Genomic DNA, 18,637 nt, shown 5'->3' with positions numbered 1-18,637 from the left:
GACATTATTCATAGTACAAATAAAAACACGAGTTATATTTAGATCAGAATCAGAATCAGCTTTATTGGCCAGGTATGCCTGAACACACAAGGAATTGACTTTGATAAACTGTGCTCTCTTTGTACAAGGCATAAGAATAAGATGTACAAATAAAAATATAATATCAATAACATCAGCTATAAATACAATACAAAAGAACAACAAGTAGGCATGACTAATATGTACAGGCTAAATGAATATGATAAAGTGCAGTGGTGAGTAGCAGAGGTAGTTTTTACATTTAAAAAATTATAGTTAAATAATAAAATATATAGAAATATGGAATTCTGCTTGGAGAATTGTTGCATTGTATATTTACATGTATATTTACAGAGAGTATTTATCTGACATGTATGACACTAGATGCACAGAAAACTACCATCAGCCTGTTGCAACACAGCCCAGATATTTGATTTTGCCTTAAGTCCCGCCTCTGACAAAGCAGATAGCCAATCATCATTTAGCATGTTGGGATGGCCACTGGGGATCAGATTTAAGGAGGGCTGCACCCAGCACAAAATAATAAACAATGCTCTTCCTGTGTATTTTTGGAGCAAACCTCTAGTTGCCACTTGAGGAACTGCAGGTTTTAGCACTCCAGAGCTGGCTTCATTTCTCAGCCCAGGTACTGATGGATTATAATGGCGGTAGAGGGCTCCAAGGCTATGGCTTCATCAATCAACCAAGCTTGTAATGTTGGGGGTGTCGGACTTGGGTCTTTATTTTCCTTCAAACCTACCAAGACCTGCAAATGAGTTAGAGATCATTGCTAAGATTTTTCCCCCTTAAGAAACCCAACAAGAACATTTTTTTGTTGTCCCCAGAAGCCATGAATAAATATTGTGTTTTCCTGGATGGATCTGGCATCCCTGAATTTGGTTGTGGGAGGTAGCAGTGTGAACTTTAAGGACTTCCTCTCTCCTTGACTATAGGCAACTTTCTGCCTCAGACTTTCCTTCTTTGTCATCGACTGCTCACCAAACTCCTTTTCTCTTCAGTCCCCTGCTCCCCAGCTCCTTCTCCTCCCTTACTACACCGCTCCCTCTCAACATTGCATGATAACCCTCTTTCCCCCCAATTCTGCCTCAATCCCTGAGCGCCACTCTCCCTTCTCGCCATCTGCACCTCTTCTATCGTTATCTCTTCATCTCTGTCACTTCTCTACCTCCTGTCATCCTCCTCCTCACCGGTTCCTGTCTCCCTCCTCTTCTCTCCTGCCTTTGTAGTCTCTTTTCTCTTTTTCCTTCCTCCCCCTCCTCCTCCTACCTCCAGTCTGTCTACAGGTTTCGGTCTCCCAGGAAGTTCAATATTGGGGTTTAAACAAAGGTTGGCATTGCTGGTTCACACACACCGACTAACACGTGTGCAAACGGAGGAATGGAGCTGTTTTATTTCCTGGGGGTTTGTTGCTCATTAGCTTAGCTTAAAAGAGTTTCTTTAAAATCACCACAGTCCCTCTCATCAAGCGGTCTCTCCACCGCTGCCTGTTATTTGCCAGTCACACAGGTTGTTGTGAGCAGCAGCACTCTTCCTCACAAACAAATAAAGACACAGGAAACTAGAGTTAGCACTCACAGTGGGATAACACCAGAAATGTGAACCTGACAGTGCTGGATTCTGTCAGTGAAATATCCACCTGCTTCTTTGATCTGTCCCTCCGCTGTGTTCATTTTGTTATACTTTGACTCTTTCCAGTAGAAGATAACTTAACCTGTTTGAGGCTGTAAACACAATGTTATACAGTGAAAGGATGTGCTTTTTTTTTCATTCTTGACAAAGCTGACTTTCTGCAAAACTGCTTTTTGCTGCAGTAGCACTCTGGAGAACTGGCTGCAACATGTAGTAACAAAACCTTAAAAGTAAGTACAGGGAGAGGCGACAACAGAACGATGAATTCAGCTCTTATTTCTGAGACAGGGAGGGATTCTTTCAGTAGGAATACAAACTTCAGCATGCTTATATATTTCCAACAAATGAAACAACGCCTGTGAGCTAACTCTGCCAAATTTCAAGGTGTCAGGATACCAGAGTATGCACTTTTTACACAATTAAACTTAAAACAAAGTCTCTTTAAAGCTGATAGGAACACAACAGTATATGAAAGAAAGATAATTTGAAAGTTAGAACACCAGATTTGATGCAATTAATATCATGAATGTGTTTACAAATTTCAGTCCTAATCCCTCCAATGTTTGAGATTTTTTACTCAAAAGCACAAATAATAAACTCAGGATAAAGTTAAAAATCAAAGCTAAGATGATCTGAAAAGTTATTAGTGAGCACTTATTCAAGACAATCCAACATTTTCACATTTAAGCTTTGGACAATGTTCAGAGAATAAGCCCTGGGTATTTTCTAAGGTTTCTTAAAGGTGACATATCACGCTTTTTTCATCAATATATATTGGTCTAAGAGGTCCTCAAAACATGTCTTTAAAGTTTATGCTCAAAAAAACACTTTAAAATCAGATTTTGACATGTCTGAAAAACCCTCTTCTTCAGTCCTCCTCAGAACACTCTGTTTTCTCTCTGACCACGCCCCCTCAGGAAGTGGATGTGGCCTCGGCTCTCCAGCACGTTGATCTAATGTTTACATGTTGACTGAATATACACGGCTACTCACAGACCCGTGTTACTTCAACCCTCTGAATCTGATCCAGAATCTGATCCTGATGGAGAGGCGCCTGCAGCAGGACCTTTCTGAACCATTGGTCACAGATTCTGTGTTTCTTGTTGTTTTATTTATCAGTATGTAGACGTGTGTCTTGGTACACAGCTACAAACATGTAGCTATGTGGCTATGCTAACTAGCGCTAGCACTTTTCCATGAAAAATAAAAATCATCCACTAGATCTTCAAATCTGCAGACGTGGGGAGTAAAACCGACCTCTGTGTTTATTAAGACAGCCTACAACTAGCATGCCTCCTTTCTAAGCTCCTTGTTAGGAAACATGTGTGCAGGGAATGAAAAACAGAGGAGAAGTTGAGTTGTATTTTATACAGTCTATGGGCTAAACAAGCTCCGAGCTCTGACTTCAGTTACAGACCGGATATTGTTGTGATGTATGAAAAACACGGAAGTCTGAAACGGCTCGTTTCAGCACACATTTACAGAAAGGTGGAGAAATCAAAACAGGGGCAGAATGGATTTTTTTCATTTTCAGGGGGTTTGTAGACATGCCAGGGAAACATATTTCAGGTAGAGAACCATTAAAAAGTCGATTTTGCATGATATGTCACCTTTACATGAAGGCAAGTGGTGTCTGCAGGAGGACAAATTTATGTCAATGATGTCTGTTTGTGTGTTGGGATCAATATGACAGGTACAAGGATGTATTAGAAAAGAGTAGAGAGCAACATTCAGGTGTAAGAGTCCAAAATTGCTAGGTCATAAATACTCCAGAATCCGGTTCACACATCGACTAACTCATGTGTTATGATTACTTTGCATGAGTGCATTTCTTTAGTGTCCACTAGAGGCTGGATGCAAAAGCTGATGGATCCCCTTTAAGTCAATATTAAAATCATAGACTGTATAAATAATGGACGTAGTCTCTGTGAGGTCACCCATCTGTTCCTGAGCGCTGTTTTGAAGCCAATCATTGGTCAAAGCCATATTGAAAATGCTGAACTCATCCAAACTTAGTGTGAGGTGAAGACGCAGGGTTTGAGCCTCCTCGCCAACAGCTGTGTTCCTGCCTGTTAGTCAAGTCAGTCATGTCCTTATTTGGGCAAAAGCTTGTAATCTTAATATCTTCTGAAATTAGCGACGTAGACGTTTTTTGAACCAGGCTGTAAACATGTTTATTTCTGCTGTAAAGATCGTCTTCTTTGAATGGGTGTGTATGTGGTGTCCGGTGTTTCTGCAGGCAGCCTCAAGCGGTTGTCGATGAATTGCAGTTTATAACACTTGCGCATGGGCTTCATATTTTGAGACCGGAGGTTGCCGCTTAGTTAAAACGCTCATTTTTAACAGCAGATTTAAACACGTTTACAACCTGTTTGAAAGATATCAAGGATACAAGTCTTGTACAATTTGGGATATGAATGAGCTGACTGACAGGGGGGCATTGTATAAGTTAGCAGGAGGCTAAAGGCATGCCTCCACTCTGCTTTTATTGCCTCTTGCCAGATCCAACGAAAGTTAGGCTGAGTAAGTTTTTCCACCAACGTTTGGCTTCAAAATGTGAGTCCTCACATGCAGCTCCTTTGGATAAAGTCTGGGCAAACTCATGGCTGTCCTATCTGTCCTATAGTTGTTCATTTTGAAGCAAACTTTGGTTAGAATGACAAAAAGAAGTTAAAAATAACTCATAGGATTTGTCAGTTGTGTTCAAGGTCAATCAACGTGGGAAAGTTGAATCTTCCTTGAATCCACTCCTGTTTGCCCGGAGCACAGCTTGAACTACCGGCTAATTTCTTTGATTTTCTTGATGTGGGATGTGGAGAGTTGGTATTTCTCATCGTGCAGTGAGCTTGACAAAACGAGAATGATTAACCCACCTGCATGATTGCCATGTTTTTAATCCTGCTGAACAAAGAATGCAATCATCTGGAGACATGCAAAAAGCAAAGACAAACTGCGATGCTTGTAAATCTCCTGCAGATCAAACAACTGAGAAAGTTTGAGTTCCTGACACACATACACACACACACACACACACACACACACACACACACACACACACACACACACACACACACACAAACAGTAACATTGTGTGCCATCATGTAGAGGGAGTCAGAGGTTGCAGCAGAGGTGTTGACCCGTTGTATCATTGTCCGGTGGAGCAGATGGAGCGGAGGTTTTTCTCCACTCATGTCCACTAATGGACCACAGAAAAACTCTTTTGTATCCCGCTGTATTCTGTCATTCACACAAGAGGAAGAACAAACACACACTGTCTGAAAGTACTCTTGAAGTTCTCACACAGCTGAAGGGGTTGGTGCAGCCTGACATCTGTACAAGCACAGGAAAACAGAGGACGGTTTGGATCCTTGTTAAATTGGAGGAGCCGTGTGAAGTTGCTCTCTGAGAGGTGAAGAGGTGGCAGATGAGTAAAAAGAACACAGACAGGTGCTGCAGCGGCTTGTTAGACAGCTGTGTGAGTTTCACAATGACAGGATGCATTAAAATGAATGGATCGACCTTCCCTTTACCTTCCAGCTTTCTTTCTTTTGACCCACATTTCTTTCTTTTACACCTACACTTCATTTTTACGCCTTCACACTGTCAGTTGGCTGGAGGGAGATATCTTGTTTTTGAGATTTCTGTCCGTCCCCCTCTTGTTATCACCATTTCTCAAGAAGAAGTTGAAGAATATCTTGAAATCTGGCACCAACTTCTTGGACTTGAGGGTGAGCTTATTAGGTTTGGTGGTGGAAGTACAGGTCAGAGTGATCTCTCAAACAAAGACTGGGTGAATCATGAGACTTGTGTCTGTGGTGATTGGTTGGAGATATTATGAAGCCTGAAAATGGCGCCATCTAAGAAATACTCATTTCAGTCAGCCCCTTGTTTTGCAAATATATACTACCAGTCAAAAGCTTGGACACACCTTCTCATTCAATGGTTCTTATTTATTTTAGTTATTTTCAACATTGTAGATTAATACTGAAGACATCAAAACTATGAAATAATCTGGTTTTGCCATAATCTGGATTACAACAGTAGTTAAATAGGTCTATCCATTGTGTACTAACCCTACCTCTGAACAACACAACTGATGGTCTCAAACACATTAAGAAGGCAAGTCATTCTACAAATGAACTCTTGACAAGGCTCATGTTAATTAGAAACCATTCCAGGAGACCACTTCATGAAGCAGACTGAGAGAATACCAAGAGTGTGCAAAGCTGTCATGAAGGAAAAAGGGGGCTACTTTACAGAATCTAAAATATAAAACATATTCTGCTTTGTTTAACACTTTTCGTTCATTAAATAATTACATATATGTTTTTCATAGTTCTGATGTCTTTAGTATTAATCTACAGTGTTTACAATCATTACAATAAATACAAACCCTTGGAAGAGAAGGTGTTTCCAAACTTTTGACTAGTAGTGTACATGTAACTCTTAGCCTTTATATTATCTTAAAATATGCATTATAAATAAAATCATCCATTGCATAGAATGTGCAAATAAATAATCAAGCTACATACCAAAAACTGTTTTTGTACCAGACTCTAAAGATGTTAAATTTGGCTTTAAAAATGAGCTTTTCAATATGGGACCTAAAGGGGACTCCTTTGACACTTGAGGTACTGCACTCTCTTTGCACTTCCACTCTGGCTTCATGTCTTGACACCAGAGATTGCTGCTTGCTCTCAGATACCCTCTGAAGAATACTTTATTACCCGACTCCACACAAATCTGCAGGCATTTGAGATTTTTGAGAGTCTTCTAAAGGAAGGAACACAAAATTAAAAAAGAAGGATGATTGCAACGAGGAAATTCATTCACAAGGACACGTCACAAAGAGTTTAAAGTACTCTCAGCTATCTGGAGATGCTGGCTGTGAAGGAATTAAGACCTTTCTGTTAATCAGAACTCTCTCTGTTCCCTCGTTTTACCTTCTTTCAGTTTAAACAAGTGTTTTTACTCATCCGTGCGACTCCACTTTCCTTCTTCTTCTTTCTCAGCACTTTGAGGTTATTATTGACAACATCCACAAATCGATGTCTCTCCGTCCATTTTTCAATCCCTCCATCTGTGACAACTCTCTCTCTCTCCGTCCGTCCTTAAAGGGATCTATTGACCCGGTCTCTCTCTTCATTCTCTTTCCACCTCAAATTAATGGTTTTCCAGTCATACAAGTCCGCTTCCAAGAGCAGTCACACCTCCGTCTCGGCATCCTCATCCATCTTTCTTTTCTTCTTCCTCCCTCCAGTGTGTGTGTGCATGTATGTGTGTGTGTGTGTGTGTGTGTGCAGTCCCCACACACTACAATGACTGCAGCCAATCCCATTAGCCAGATGAGCAGGCCTCCAATGAAGGGGAAAGCATAATGACAACACCAGTGTCCCTCATGCACACACACACACACACACACACACACACACACACACACACAGTCGCTATTTCCTCTCCGTCTGCTCCCTCCATTCATCCGTCACTCTCTGACTCTCTGTGCGTGTGTGTGTGTGTGTGTGTGTGTGTGTGTGTGTGTGTGTGTGTGTGTGTGTGTGTGTGTGTGTATCCGGGGTGTGTTATTACCACTGAGTGTTTGGGCTGTGTAATTTGAAGGCTGGTGGGAGAGTCTATCATTCCATGTGGGTTTTGTTCAGGTGTGTTTCAGAGGACAATATGTGTGTTCTCGAGTGATCCATGAAAGTGAAACGGTCGCAGTCAACATTCACTTTTCGATTGGTCCTCTGCCTTTGAAAGAAATACACTCCGGGTAGCAGTAAAGCATTTCTTAGACGAAGCTGTTTGCCAAACTGTGAATTTTATGGTGCTTCAGCTTTCAGCAGTCAGGGTTTGATTCCCAGCAGGGCCTCGTGAGCTTGAGAATATATGACTCTAAGAGGGATTTTGCATAAAAGTCTGCACCAATAAAACAAACTGTTGGATTTTCTGCTTCTGTGCTGTTTCTTTCACTCTCAGATGCACACTGAGGCTTTCAGGCCTGCCTTCTTTCAATTTTCAGTTTCTCAAAGAAAATCAAACTGGGCCAACTTTTTCCTTTTTCTCTTTCTTCTTTTACTTAATTTTTCTGTGTTGAAATCAACTCAGGAGAGACTAAACGAGAGGCTGACAATTACATTCTTAGTGATTTATAACATCAAACTCTCTATTCCCTCATTCCTCCACCACCAACATCTGAAAGCACACCTGCACAGACGGAGCTCTCCTATGGAGAGAGAAGTGTGTTTTAAGTTAGAAATATGATTTGAGGTTAGAAACGTCCAAAAGCTTCCAAGTGCTGGACCATAATCTTTGTTTCTGCAGTCAGGCCGGCAAGCTGGACTTTGTGTGTTCTGTCCATGAGGGGATCACGTAGAAGATGAACAGCAGGGTCCGTGCATGTTGGTGGTCTGAGGATTTATTTGGCCTGCTGTGAGCGGTCAAGAATGATTGTATAGACCTCGCTGAATGCACGCATCATCATATGAGAGTGAGACTTCAGCAGTTGGTTTATTATACTCAGTCAGTTGCTGTGCTGTCAATCAATCACATGTTATCCTCAGACTCTTTCCAAACAGAGCAGGTGAAGACCGTGCTTTATGTTATATTATTAACAAAGACCCAACATCAAGACAGGATAAGATCCAGTCCCATCTTACAGACAGGACTCAGTCTGATCTCATCTTAATCCACCATGAGCAGAGCACTTTGCAGCATTTAGCAAGTTACAGTGGCAAGGACAAACTTCCTTTAACAGGCAGAAACCTCCAGCAGGACCAGACTCATGTTAGACACACATCTGCTGAGACCGTGTTGGAGAGAGGGATAGAGGGAGATGAAGAGAGAGAAGAGAGATAGTGGTGAGACGGATAGTTGTAGCAGCTGGACTCTGGCACGTCAACAGCAGCAGAGATCCAGAGGAACCTCAGAGGACTCCAGAAAGGTCTATGGTTTGTAACTTTAACAGGACAGGAAGAGTTAAAGTAAAGGATGGGGGTGAGATGTCAGTTCCCCGGCAGTCCAAGCCTATAGCAGCATAACAACAAGCTGCTCAAAGCCTGAGCCAGTAGTTCTTTACACTGGTTTCCTCCTACCGTCAAACATACTGAAGACAAAGAAGCAGCAGCAGAAGAAGACTCGGTAACCAGCTAGCTAGCATCATAAAGCATCCCTTGCAACTGTCTGCTCGCTGTTTCTCAGTTGACATAAGACACGTTATCGCCAGGTGGAAAGGAAAGGAAGAAAAGGAAAGGTGGAGCAGAGAGGAAGAGGAGGGTACATGCTGCAGACGTACTGAAATGCAACAAAATAAGTGACAGCCATGATAAAAGGGACACAGTTAGTCTACACAATAAGTCGTTCATGGGTGGCCTGGGATGGAGTGAAAGTCCCGTACTGAAGTAGTATCCGAGCCCACTCATGCTCAGGTGGAACACAGCACCAACACTTGCTATGAAATCATATTGTCAGTCATTTTTTAGAGACTGTCTTAAGAAAAATGGAAGCAAATCTCAGGAGGATATCTGCGAACGTGCCCCAATGCCTCCAGAGATGCCGTATGTAAAGAAGATAGTATCAGTATAAATCATACATCAAGCTCGATGTTAAACCTGTAACTATCTCAGAAATCTGCCTTCGGTTATCACATGAAGCTCGAAGTAGATCAACTTGTGTTTGTCTCATTTTTCCTCTTTGATTAATAAACAAACAAATCAAACTCCAGCCTTCATTGTGCCAAGTTCAGAATAAAAGCAGCTCTTCCTCCTTCATTACCTGCAGGGTCATTACCTGTGCTAATGTGTTGGTGCATTGTAAGGGGACAATGTCTTTCCATCTTCTTAACTAGCCCCATTAAAATCCATTCAGCTAATGAGCCTTCACTCAGTCCTCTGGTGATTAAGACCTAATGCCTGATCTGTACGGCGCCCTCACCGTCAAGCTCTCTGCTTCCGTTTAGCCCCGCTGTGACTCTGTTGCTGCACAGCGCACACATAGGCGTGCAAGACCGTGTAGGGGAGTTTCATTATGAGCCTGTAGGGAGTTTATCACAGATTACCAGGCAGTGCAAAGAACTGCAGTTCCTTGAGTGTCCACTTGAGGTGGCACAAGTCTATGAAACTTCATTAGGCCCCATTTGCACAGCAGAATTCAACCTATTTCAGTCTTTTCGGCACATGTCTCTACTTTCCTGTATGGCATATATGGATAAATTCTTGTTTTGTGAGGCATTAATTTGGAATTCATTGAGGTTAAGGGCTATGCATTGAATTTGCATGATTAGGGGCGTGGCTAAATTGACTGTCAGGTATTGTAGCTACAAGTCTGCCTCAGCTCCACCTCTTTGCCTGTTTATAGATTGATGGATAGTTAGATTGAGTCAGCATTTCCAATATAGGGGCACCATCCTTGTGCGTTTCAGAAACCAATGTGTGATGTCACCAAGACTATGTCCATGTTTTGTGCAGTCTATGGGGGTTAGACCTTATTCAAAGAGTGACTGTAAATTAAAATTGGGCTTAGCCACTCTGACCTTTATCTCTGTTTTTTGGACTTCACATTTGAAGCCTCACATTCAGCGTTTAGTCTGCTTTCATTTTAATGTCATGGACCCAGATGTGACCATATTTGGAAAGGGTTACCATGTCTTTAAAGCTTATCAACAATGCTTACTTCATTGTCTATTTTCTTTAAATTGAAACATAATTGAAATGATTAATTTCATGCTTTCAATAATAAGAGACTTACAATTAGTGTCTGAATCGGAAAAAATATTTTTGAAAATGTTTTAACCACGGTAAAAATTCAAGAAAGAAAAGGGCTCATTTTTTTCTCCTGGTTTTATGAAACAGATTTCTTCCTTCGGTTAGGTTTGAGGCTGTTTTGCATCTTCTTCTTAACCACTCTGCTCTCAGATTCATAACTGGTGACAGATATTACACCCATCACTGTGCCCTGTATGAGAAGGTTGGTTGGCCCTCTCTTGAGCAGAGGAGCAACAAACACTGGCTTTTGTATATTTTTAAAGCGCTTGCTGGAAAGCTTCCCACCTACCTCACAGACTTGTTGGAGATGCATTATGGATCCTACGGGACTCGCTCTTCTGATTGGCTCGTTCTGAAAGCCTCTCAAGTTTACACTGAACTTGGTAGATCAGCATTTTCCACTGATGCCCCTAAATCATAGAATATCCTCCAACACACTTTAAAGCTGACATCCATTCCCTCTTTTGCAGAATTTAAGACTTTGTCTCAAACTGTATCTGTTTTAATGAATCTGTTGTTTTGTCAATGACTGTGTGTTTTTTCTTTGTTTCTAATGTGCCTGTGATCTCGACGACATTGGAAGTTTGAAGTTTGAAGTTTGAAGTTTTATTATTGTGTCATGCATACGATCATATACCCAGCCCACATGCGCTTACAAGACACCATAAATTCATACAGTCCAGGGTCAGAGCGCACAGCACGATCAGTCCTTGTAAGGAAACTGAGGGAGAAAATTAGTCAGAATAATAGAAAATAATACAAATAAAAATGCACGTTACTTAAAGGCCCTGTGAGGAGTTTTGAACTGGCTGAGAAACAGACTGAAAATGATACTGATGCCTCTTTATGACCTTCAATAGTAAACAAGACCATCAGCAGCAACACAGACACCTTCTCTGTTGTCATTTTTAATGCCTGAAACCGCCCTGAGGGGGTAGGTGTCAGACCAGATGATGGACATCTCACTTCAGAAACTGCCTTTATTTGACTGTTTTCATGGAAAATAATCACATTGTCTGATAAAGTTGACTGTTAAAAGACAACAGGATGAGATTTTTCTTGAAAACACTACTTTTGCATGTATAGGACAAGATATAAGAGGTATCACTTTGTCCAGAAGGGGGCGCCAGAATCGATACAAAACAAAAGTTCCTCACAGCAGCTTTAAAAAGACTATATTGGCTACGTTTACATGAGACTTTTAATTCCTCTTTAATTCTGAATTAAGATTAAATCCTCTTTAAAAAGATTTAAAATTACCATGTAAACACCTAATTCCGAATGAAAATGATACTTCCGAATTAAACTTAAATCCGATGTAAGTAGCTGGTTTAGTCTGATTTTAAATCCGAATTGAATAATTCCTCGATCATGTATACGTTCATTCCGCTTTAAATTAATTCCGGTCGTTCTGCACATGCTCGTTCCCTTGTCCTGTTGCGATGACGCACATACTCCGCGCTGGCGGGCTCATATTTCAGGATGAGGTAGAGCAGCCGTTGCACTAACCGGCTTTGAATCGCCACAGTCGCCACAGTCCGGTCTTCCGCCTCCCTTCTCCGGCCCTCTATCTCTCTTCTCCTCCTCAGCTGATGAAAGTGAAGCAGTATGTTTGTGTCGAGCTGCTTTTTAAAAACTATAATCAAAATCAAAGCGACATTTGAACTTATTGTGTGGTCTTCCATGTTGTAACCGAAAATAAAAGAAGCAGGAACTGAAGTCTGTTTTCTTCCGGTAAACGTAATTACGTCACGCCCGCCCCTGTCCAACCAGAACCCTTCCCAACCCCCAGACGTTAAGAGGAATTAAATAAAAACAATTAAAAGTGTTTTCCATGTAAACCTCAATTCGGAATTACTATTTCCATGTAAACACGAAGGAGAATACTTTAATTCAGAATTATTTAATTCAGAATTATTAATTCAGAATTAAAAAACATCATGTAACCGTACCCAATGTCTTCTTTTCCACACTTTTGATACAAATTTAGCAAGTTTGAACACGTCAAAACAACCAAATTAGTTTTTGTACATCAGTCCACCACAATAGTTCAGGCAATGTCGTTCTCAGTGGTCATCATAATTTGTACAGTACAAAAGTAAATGGGACTCTGTTTCCACTTCATTCAAATCACACATCTCACAGAGTCTGTTTTCTTCTGGGATATTTTAAATCGACCGACCTCAATGGCCAGAGGAAGAATACTAGATCTTAACTGCGCAACCAAAGATCTACGGCTTCTAGATAAACGAGACGTGACATATAATTCAGGAATGAAATTATGCTTGATCTGCTCATATGTCCTTAGTTTTGGTTTGGACAGAACATGTTCATACCTCATTGGAAAATGAGGGAAACCTCAAAATCTTTTCAAGAATAAATAAAGGTTTTGAATTTAACTGAATTGGATTAATACCATCAGGCTTTGTCTTCTTTTTCTACTCACTAAATGAGGGAGGTCTCGGCCTTGTGACAAAAATTCTGATAGTTCCGGTCCCCAGCCGGACACCTGGTGCACCTCTACTTTAAATTCAGTGAATCTTAAAAAGATGATCCAGCTGCTCTCCTGCTCTCACACATTCATAGATAAAATCACATCTGTGCAAGTCTGTCAATACAATCAACAAAGCAGCTACACCTGCAGCACACATGGAGGACACCACCTGAGTCTCTCATCCATTCATTTACCCCTCCCGTCTTCCGTCCTCTTTTCCCGTCAATTAAATCCACTTCACACGCGCTCTGCTGGCGGGACCTCGGGGTGCTGTTGCCAAGGCGCTTTTGATTTAATATCTGTCATGCATAGGGACACATTTTTAAAAAGAGGGGAAAACAACAACAACAACATGCCTCGAGGTTCACGTGGCGCCTCGCAGCAGGAGAAGGGGGGGGGCATTTGTCCCCGCTGGGCAGATTAGATGTGTGCACCCAGTGGGGGCACGGGGACCCACCAGCACTCCATCGTCTGGGGGATGAGACACAGCTTGAATACATAAATGAATGATCCATTTTCTTTCCCCCCGCTCGAGAGCGAGATGTTCTCTGACTGGTGGGCCCTCTTGACTCCTCAGCAATCGCTCTCCATCACTGTCTCCCTCTTGTTTTCTCTGGAACTTTTCTAACTGGTGAGTGGCTCCGAGGGCAGATGGAGAAACAGAACTTTCAGCCAGATGGAGCAAGATTACAGTTAGACACAGTCGATGTCGCTTCATGAAGCACTGACAAGACTGAGCTGTGCTACAAGACTATTTCATCGTTGAATATGAAAATTATCGACTTAAATTTGAACATTTAAACTCGTAAGAAATGTAATGCGCTCGTTCAGTTTACACCCCAGCTGTTTGTCTCTAATCTAACCCAGCAGTCGTGCTCTTACTTACTCTTAATGATGATTGCAACGTTCAACAGCGTCTCTGGCAAAACATCATTGTTAACATTTGACCATGATTGCTACCACTGAAATATCTGCAAACTTTTTTTTGCCCATCAAAGTTAAATTCATGTTTTTTTAAAGATTAAAAAGTGACAAGCTGTAAATATGGTCTTGAAAAATCTGATTTTTACAGATACCTTCAAGTACGTAGTCATTTTGAACATAACATAAGAAATAAAACAAACTTTGATATCCAGGTTTGAGACTACTTATAAGTGCTTACCAAAATGACTCAAATAAAGGTGTCATTTCTAAACTTTATAAGGGATTCATGGTAAAGAAACCACAAACCACAGGATATATTAAAGAGAAATGGGAGAAAGAGGGTCATTTGTTGATACAGAATGAGGTTTGGTCAGATGTGAGTAGACTCCAGTGGAAATGTACCTATTCTCATGTTTGGCGTGAATTTGGATGGAAGTGTTTGATTTGTTTCTTTGTCACACCGAAGCAGAAAGCTCATTTTGCAGGAGGGGATTCAAAGTGTTGGAGGTTGTGTGGATTACAGGAAGCAGACCACTGGAATATATTCTGGGAATGTCCAGTGTTAAGACCCTTTTGGACAGAGTTCAATAGAATATTAATAAGTATATTTAATATTGACCTGCCCCTACAATTTACTGCACTGTTTTTAGGAGATGTAGATTTTCAGGCGAGGCCTGTTGATAAATACCAGTTCACCATTTTGAGTTGTGATTGTAAAAAAGCCATTACGAGGCGCTGGTTGTTTCCTGAACCTCCCACAATACAGGAGTGGATTGATATAGTAAATGATATTTATGTTATAGAAAGGATTACTTTCTGTTTACAAATGGAGCGCCGCCTGCAAGCTAATTCAGGCAGACAACTCGAGCTGCGCTCAGTCATACCGACACGTCATCATCCTCCCTATCAGCTGATCTCAACATCCTCATTTGGCGGTCTATTTAAGCTGCAAGTCTCCCCGTCTCTGCCTCTGCCTCTGCTTTGCAAGTGCTCCTGCTGTCCTGCTCAGTGCTGTGTGCAAACTTTGTACCCACCTCCTCCCCGGCATCCACCTGCAGGCTCTGAAGGGGGTTAGTCCTATCTCATTGCTCCTAAATGTCTGCATTTAAATAATCTATGCTGAGTAATGAGGTTCGGAGCCCATACGCCAAACACAATACTGTATGCTGCAATAAACTTTATCTTAAGTAAACGTGAGTTGTCATACTGAACTACAGAAGTGTGTATTTATTAAACTCTGGACCAAGTGGACTAAGTATGTAAAACCCCTACAGACAGATGTTGTGGATGATACCATTCAAGGACCCGGTAATGCTGTCTTGTCTTAGCTAATGACATGTTTTTATATGTGTGACTTTTCTGTCACTTATCTCTCCCTGAAATGTTTCTTGCTCACTCTAATGTATACATATTGTCCCCCCCAGGTTGTAAATAGATCTAATAATCTTTAAAAACGGAGCACTGCAGAGGAAATGAATATTATTCACTCTTTTATATGTCAATGCTCTGTACAATAAACTGCTGTCCAATAACAAAAATTAAGAATTGAAAAAAAAAAAAAAAAAAAGTGACAAGCTGGTGGATAAGTCGAATACCATCACAAGAATTTAATCAGACTACCTCAGGAGGGAAATGTTGGAGTTACAAAAACAGTCGAAGAAATCTCTTGAGAAGTTTGAAATTTGTTTTATTTTTCAAATTGAATTAATTTTTTTCCATACGAACAAAGATTACATACAACACAGACAACACAGAAATAATAAAGAAAGAAAAAACTAAACAAAACTAGATTTAACCGGCTACCTGTCACAGGGGGAAAAAAGAATAGCACTAGTAATAACAATAAAAAGGATAATTCAATAAGTAAATGCATTTTGTAAAGTGCACCACATCACAGGGTTTGTCACAAGCTTTACCCTTTTCATGGATCAAGCGACATAGTTGGTTCCTTCACATCAGAAATAAAAGGCTCAGAAGTTTGACATTTTTTGCAGAAAAGTTTATAGAATACTTCAAGAAAAACATCCAATAAACCTGTGTGGAAATCTGAAAATGAAACACTGGAACAACAACGATTTGTCTTTATGAGCTTTATTCCGGCCTTCAGTGAGCTTTCCAAAGCAATCAGCTGGCAGAGTAATCTGACAAGTGAGACAAGGTCTGCACAACTGACCAAAAGTGAAGATTCAGCATGGTATTAATCGTCTTCAGAGTATAAGATCATCTCATCGTTCAACAAACTCAAAGAGCTGGGAGATGAACCAGAGAGCTTTTTACAACCTCTCCCTTCATGGTCACCTTCTTGACCTCTCACTCACTGGTTTCCTCCTCAGCCTCATGTTTATACAAATCACAGAAGGTCTGTGTGTGTAACTTACTAACTTCTAAACAACACAGGAATAACATACTATCATGTCTATATTTTTCCCACCACACCTGAGAATCTGCAACAAAACTGGTTTCATATTTTACAAGGTTACAAGTTCAGGCGAATTTGCTGCGTGATTTAAATGCTGTTATGTAAGCACTGCCACCCCTGCCCACTCGCTCACAGTGATGTTTCCTGACTGTTACCTGCTGCATTCACACATAAACTCACCCTGACTTTTTGCAGAAACTCACCAGGAGGCTGGTAGGAAAAATTTGGACACATGAAGCATGCTCAGATAAAGTTTTGTGCGTTTGTGTGACAGAGGTATCTGGTTCTGTCACACAAACGCACAAAAGACTGTATTGTCGCAGAGGCCTTCTCTGAATCTTTACTCACAAGTGTGGGGAAAGTTTCTGTGGATGTTTTTTCTGTCCGCTCATTCATGAATGAATGAGGAGAACATCAATCAGCAGCACCCCTTGGCCGTCGCTGCTTTCCCTGCCTCGAGATTTCGATCCAAAATCTCCATCTTTCATATGAGTTTCCAAAGATTAATTAAACCTAAACAGAGTCCGTGATGATGAATCTGACCTGTCTCTGTTCTCTCCTCTGTCTCAGGGTTCTCCATAACTACATGCTGTGGCGTATCGTAGCGGCGCTCAGTGAACACTTGTCGACCGCCTTCAGAAGCACCATCCACGAGTTTTCCCGGGAGATCGACGGCACGGAGCAGCAGCTGGAGCTGGGCCGGCTCTGCCTGACTCAGGCCAACAAACACTTCGGCATGGCCCTGGGAGCTCTGTTCGTCCAGCAGCACTTCTCCTCGCAGAGCAAGGCCAAGGTAGGGGGGTGGTGGGTTCGCAGAACAGTCAGAGGAGTGTCCATTATCAGGAATTTATAGGCAACGTAAAGCCAGGACTTTAACAGTTTAAGTCCCAACACCAAAACCTTAGCATATGGAGGGATGGATGGGTGGTTTAACTTCACGTGGCCTTTATTTGGTCACATTTGAGAGGAGTTTAGATTAGAGAGATTACTGAGTTGCTGATATTCTGTACATAATGTGTAAAACTCAAACAAACAGAGCTTTGAACAAAATAATAATTGATGATATCTTGAAATTATGAAAACTTAGGAAAAGAAAAGAACGAAAAATATAAAAACACAAAGAGATTAAACTTCATGAATTAAGTGTGATAACAGTTTCTTTTTAGCTCTTAAGAACATGCATTCCATGTTTGTGCACCAGGATATCTCACTTTAGGTGCACTGTAAATTCCTCAGTTATCGGGCCACAGGTTTGGCCTCGTGGTAAAGCTGTGCACCCCATGTACAGAGGCTGTAGTCCTCAAGGCGGCCATGTTTCAACTGCAACCTGCAGCTTCTTTCCTGCATGTCACCTTTCAGTTTCTTGCTCTATACACTGTACTGTCCCTTCCAATGAAGGCATACAAAGCCCAAAATATAGCTTTATTTTGGGCGGTGTAACAGGTACGGCCTCGTGTTGTGGGTTACCCTGTGATTCCGACCCCGACCGCCTAGACTTGGTCTTTCTTAGTAGTGTCCTGATATATTTTAGTCATGACCAGGTGCTGCGTAAATATAAATTGATTGATGTTTTTATTAAAAATAAAACATTACATTGAAAAGTTCTAACCCACCTGCATTGGCCGCTGCAGAACATTCAACACTACAGATAGAGATTAACACCCACTTCATCCTGCAGAAACCTCTCAGACTGAAGCCTTGATCCTCAAATATCTCCTCTGCTCTTATATTAATCAGAGAGGCTCCACTAGCTCAAAGCATTTTTCAAATTTAAACTCAGATCAGAGTCTTCACCAGAACATTAAGAGCATGGGAACTTAAATTTCAATTACGGAGTGGTACGTAGAAAGTAATTAGCCCTCAGAACTTGTGTATCACTCACTTTATGCTTCATAGTCGTGAGCTTTTGCAGAGATTTAAAAGTTTGCAAGAGAAGAAGCAAGGCGGCTCGGTGTAAGATAAAGCGTGTAGGGTGGACCGTGAGAGTGTAAGAAGAAAATGATGAAAGGGAGATGATGGAGGGCTTAAAGACAGAGCACAGGGTTAGGGAGGTTAGAAATCTCATTGGGAACCACATCCCCATGTCCTGGAGTGGACACGAGGCTGAGATAACAATACGTGTGGGGAAGGATTAAGGTGAGAGAGAAGGGGAGTAAGGGGTAGAGGTGGGAGATTAACGGGGACTGACCCCGGTTGAGAGCAAAATGGAAACAAAAGAGCAGCGAGTGAGAGGTAGTTGTGATGGACATTGATTGAATTTCTGAATCCCACCGCAGGAATCAATCAAAATCATCTACCCATGTCAAAAAAATGAACCTGGACCCTCCTGTACTGCTCCCAGAGAGGCCAGAAATGAGACAAGAGCTCAAGGAA

The 18,637-nt window shown here is 41.4% G+C and overlaps 1 protein-coding gene across 6 annotated transcripts in view; it reads left to right on the top strand.

The window, feature by feature from the left end:
* LOC117825006 (endothelin-converting enzyme-like 1) overlaps positions 1 to 18,637 on the top strand; it is a 184,237-nt gene that overhangs the window by 140,380 nt on the left and 25,220 nt on the right. For all 6 annotated transcript variants that reach the window (XM_034700580.1, XM_034700579.1, XM_034700576.1 and 3 more), the window contains one exon: positions 16,835 to 17,057. In XM_034700580.1, coding sequence (XP_034556471.1) covers positions 16,835 to 17,057 — 223 coding nt within the window. The remainder of the gene's footprint in view (positions 1 to 16,834; positions 17,058 to 18,637) is intronic.

The sequence above is a fragment of the Notolabrus celidotus genome, chromosome 14, assembly GCF_009762535.1.
Source record: "Notolabrus celidotus isolate fNotCel1 chromosome 14, fNotCel1.pri, whole genome shotgun sequence".
NCBI classification, from domain to species: domain Eukaryota; kingdom Metazoa; phylum Chordata; class Actinopteri; order Labriformes; family Labridae; genus Notolabrus; species Notolabrus celidotus.
This window is presented reverse-complemented; position numbering and strand designations above follow the sequence as displayed.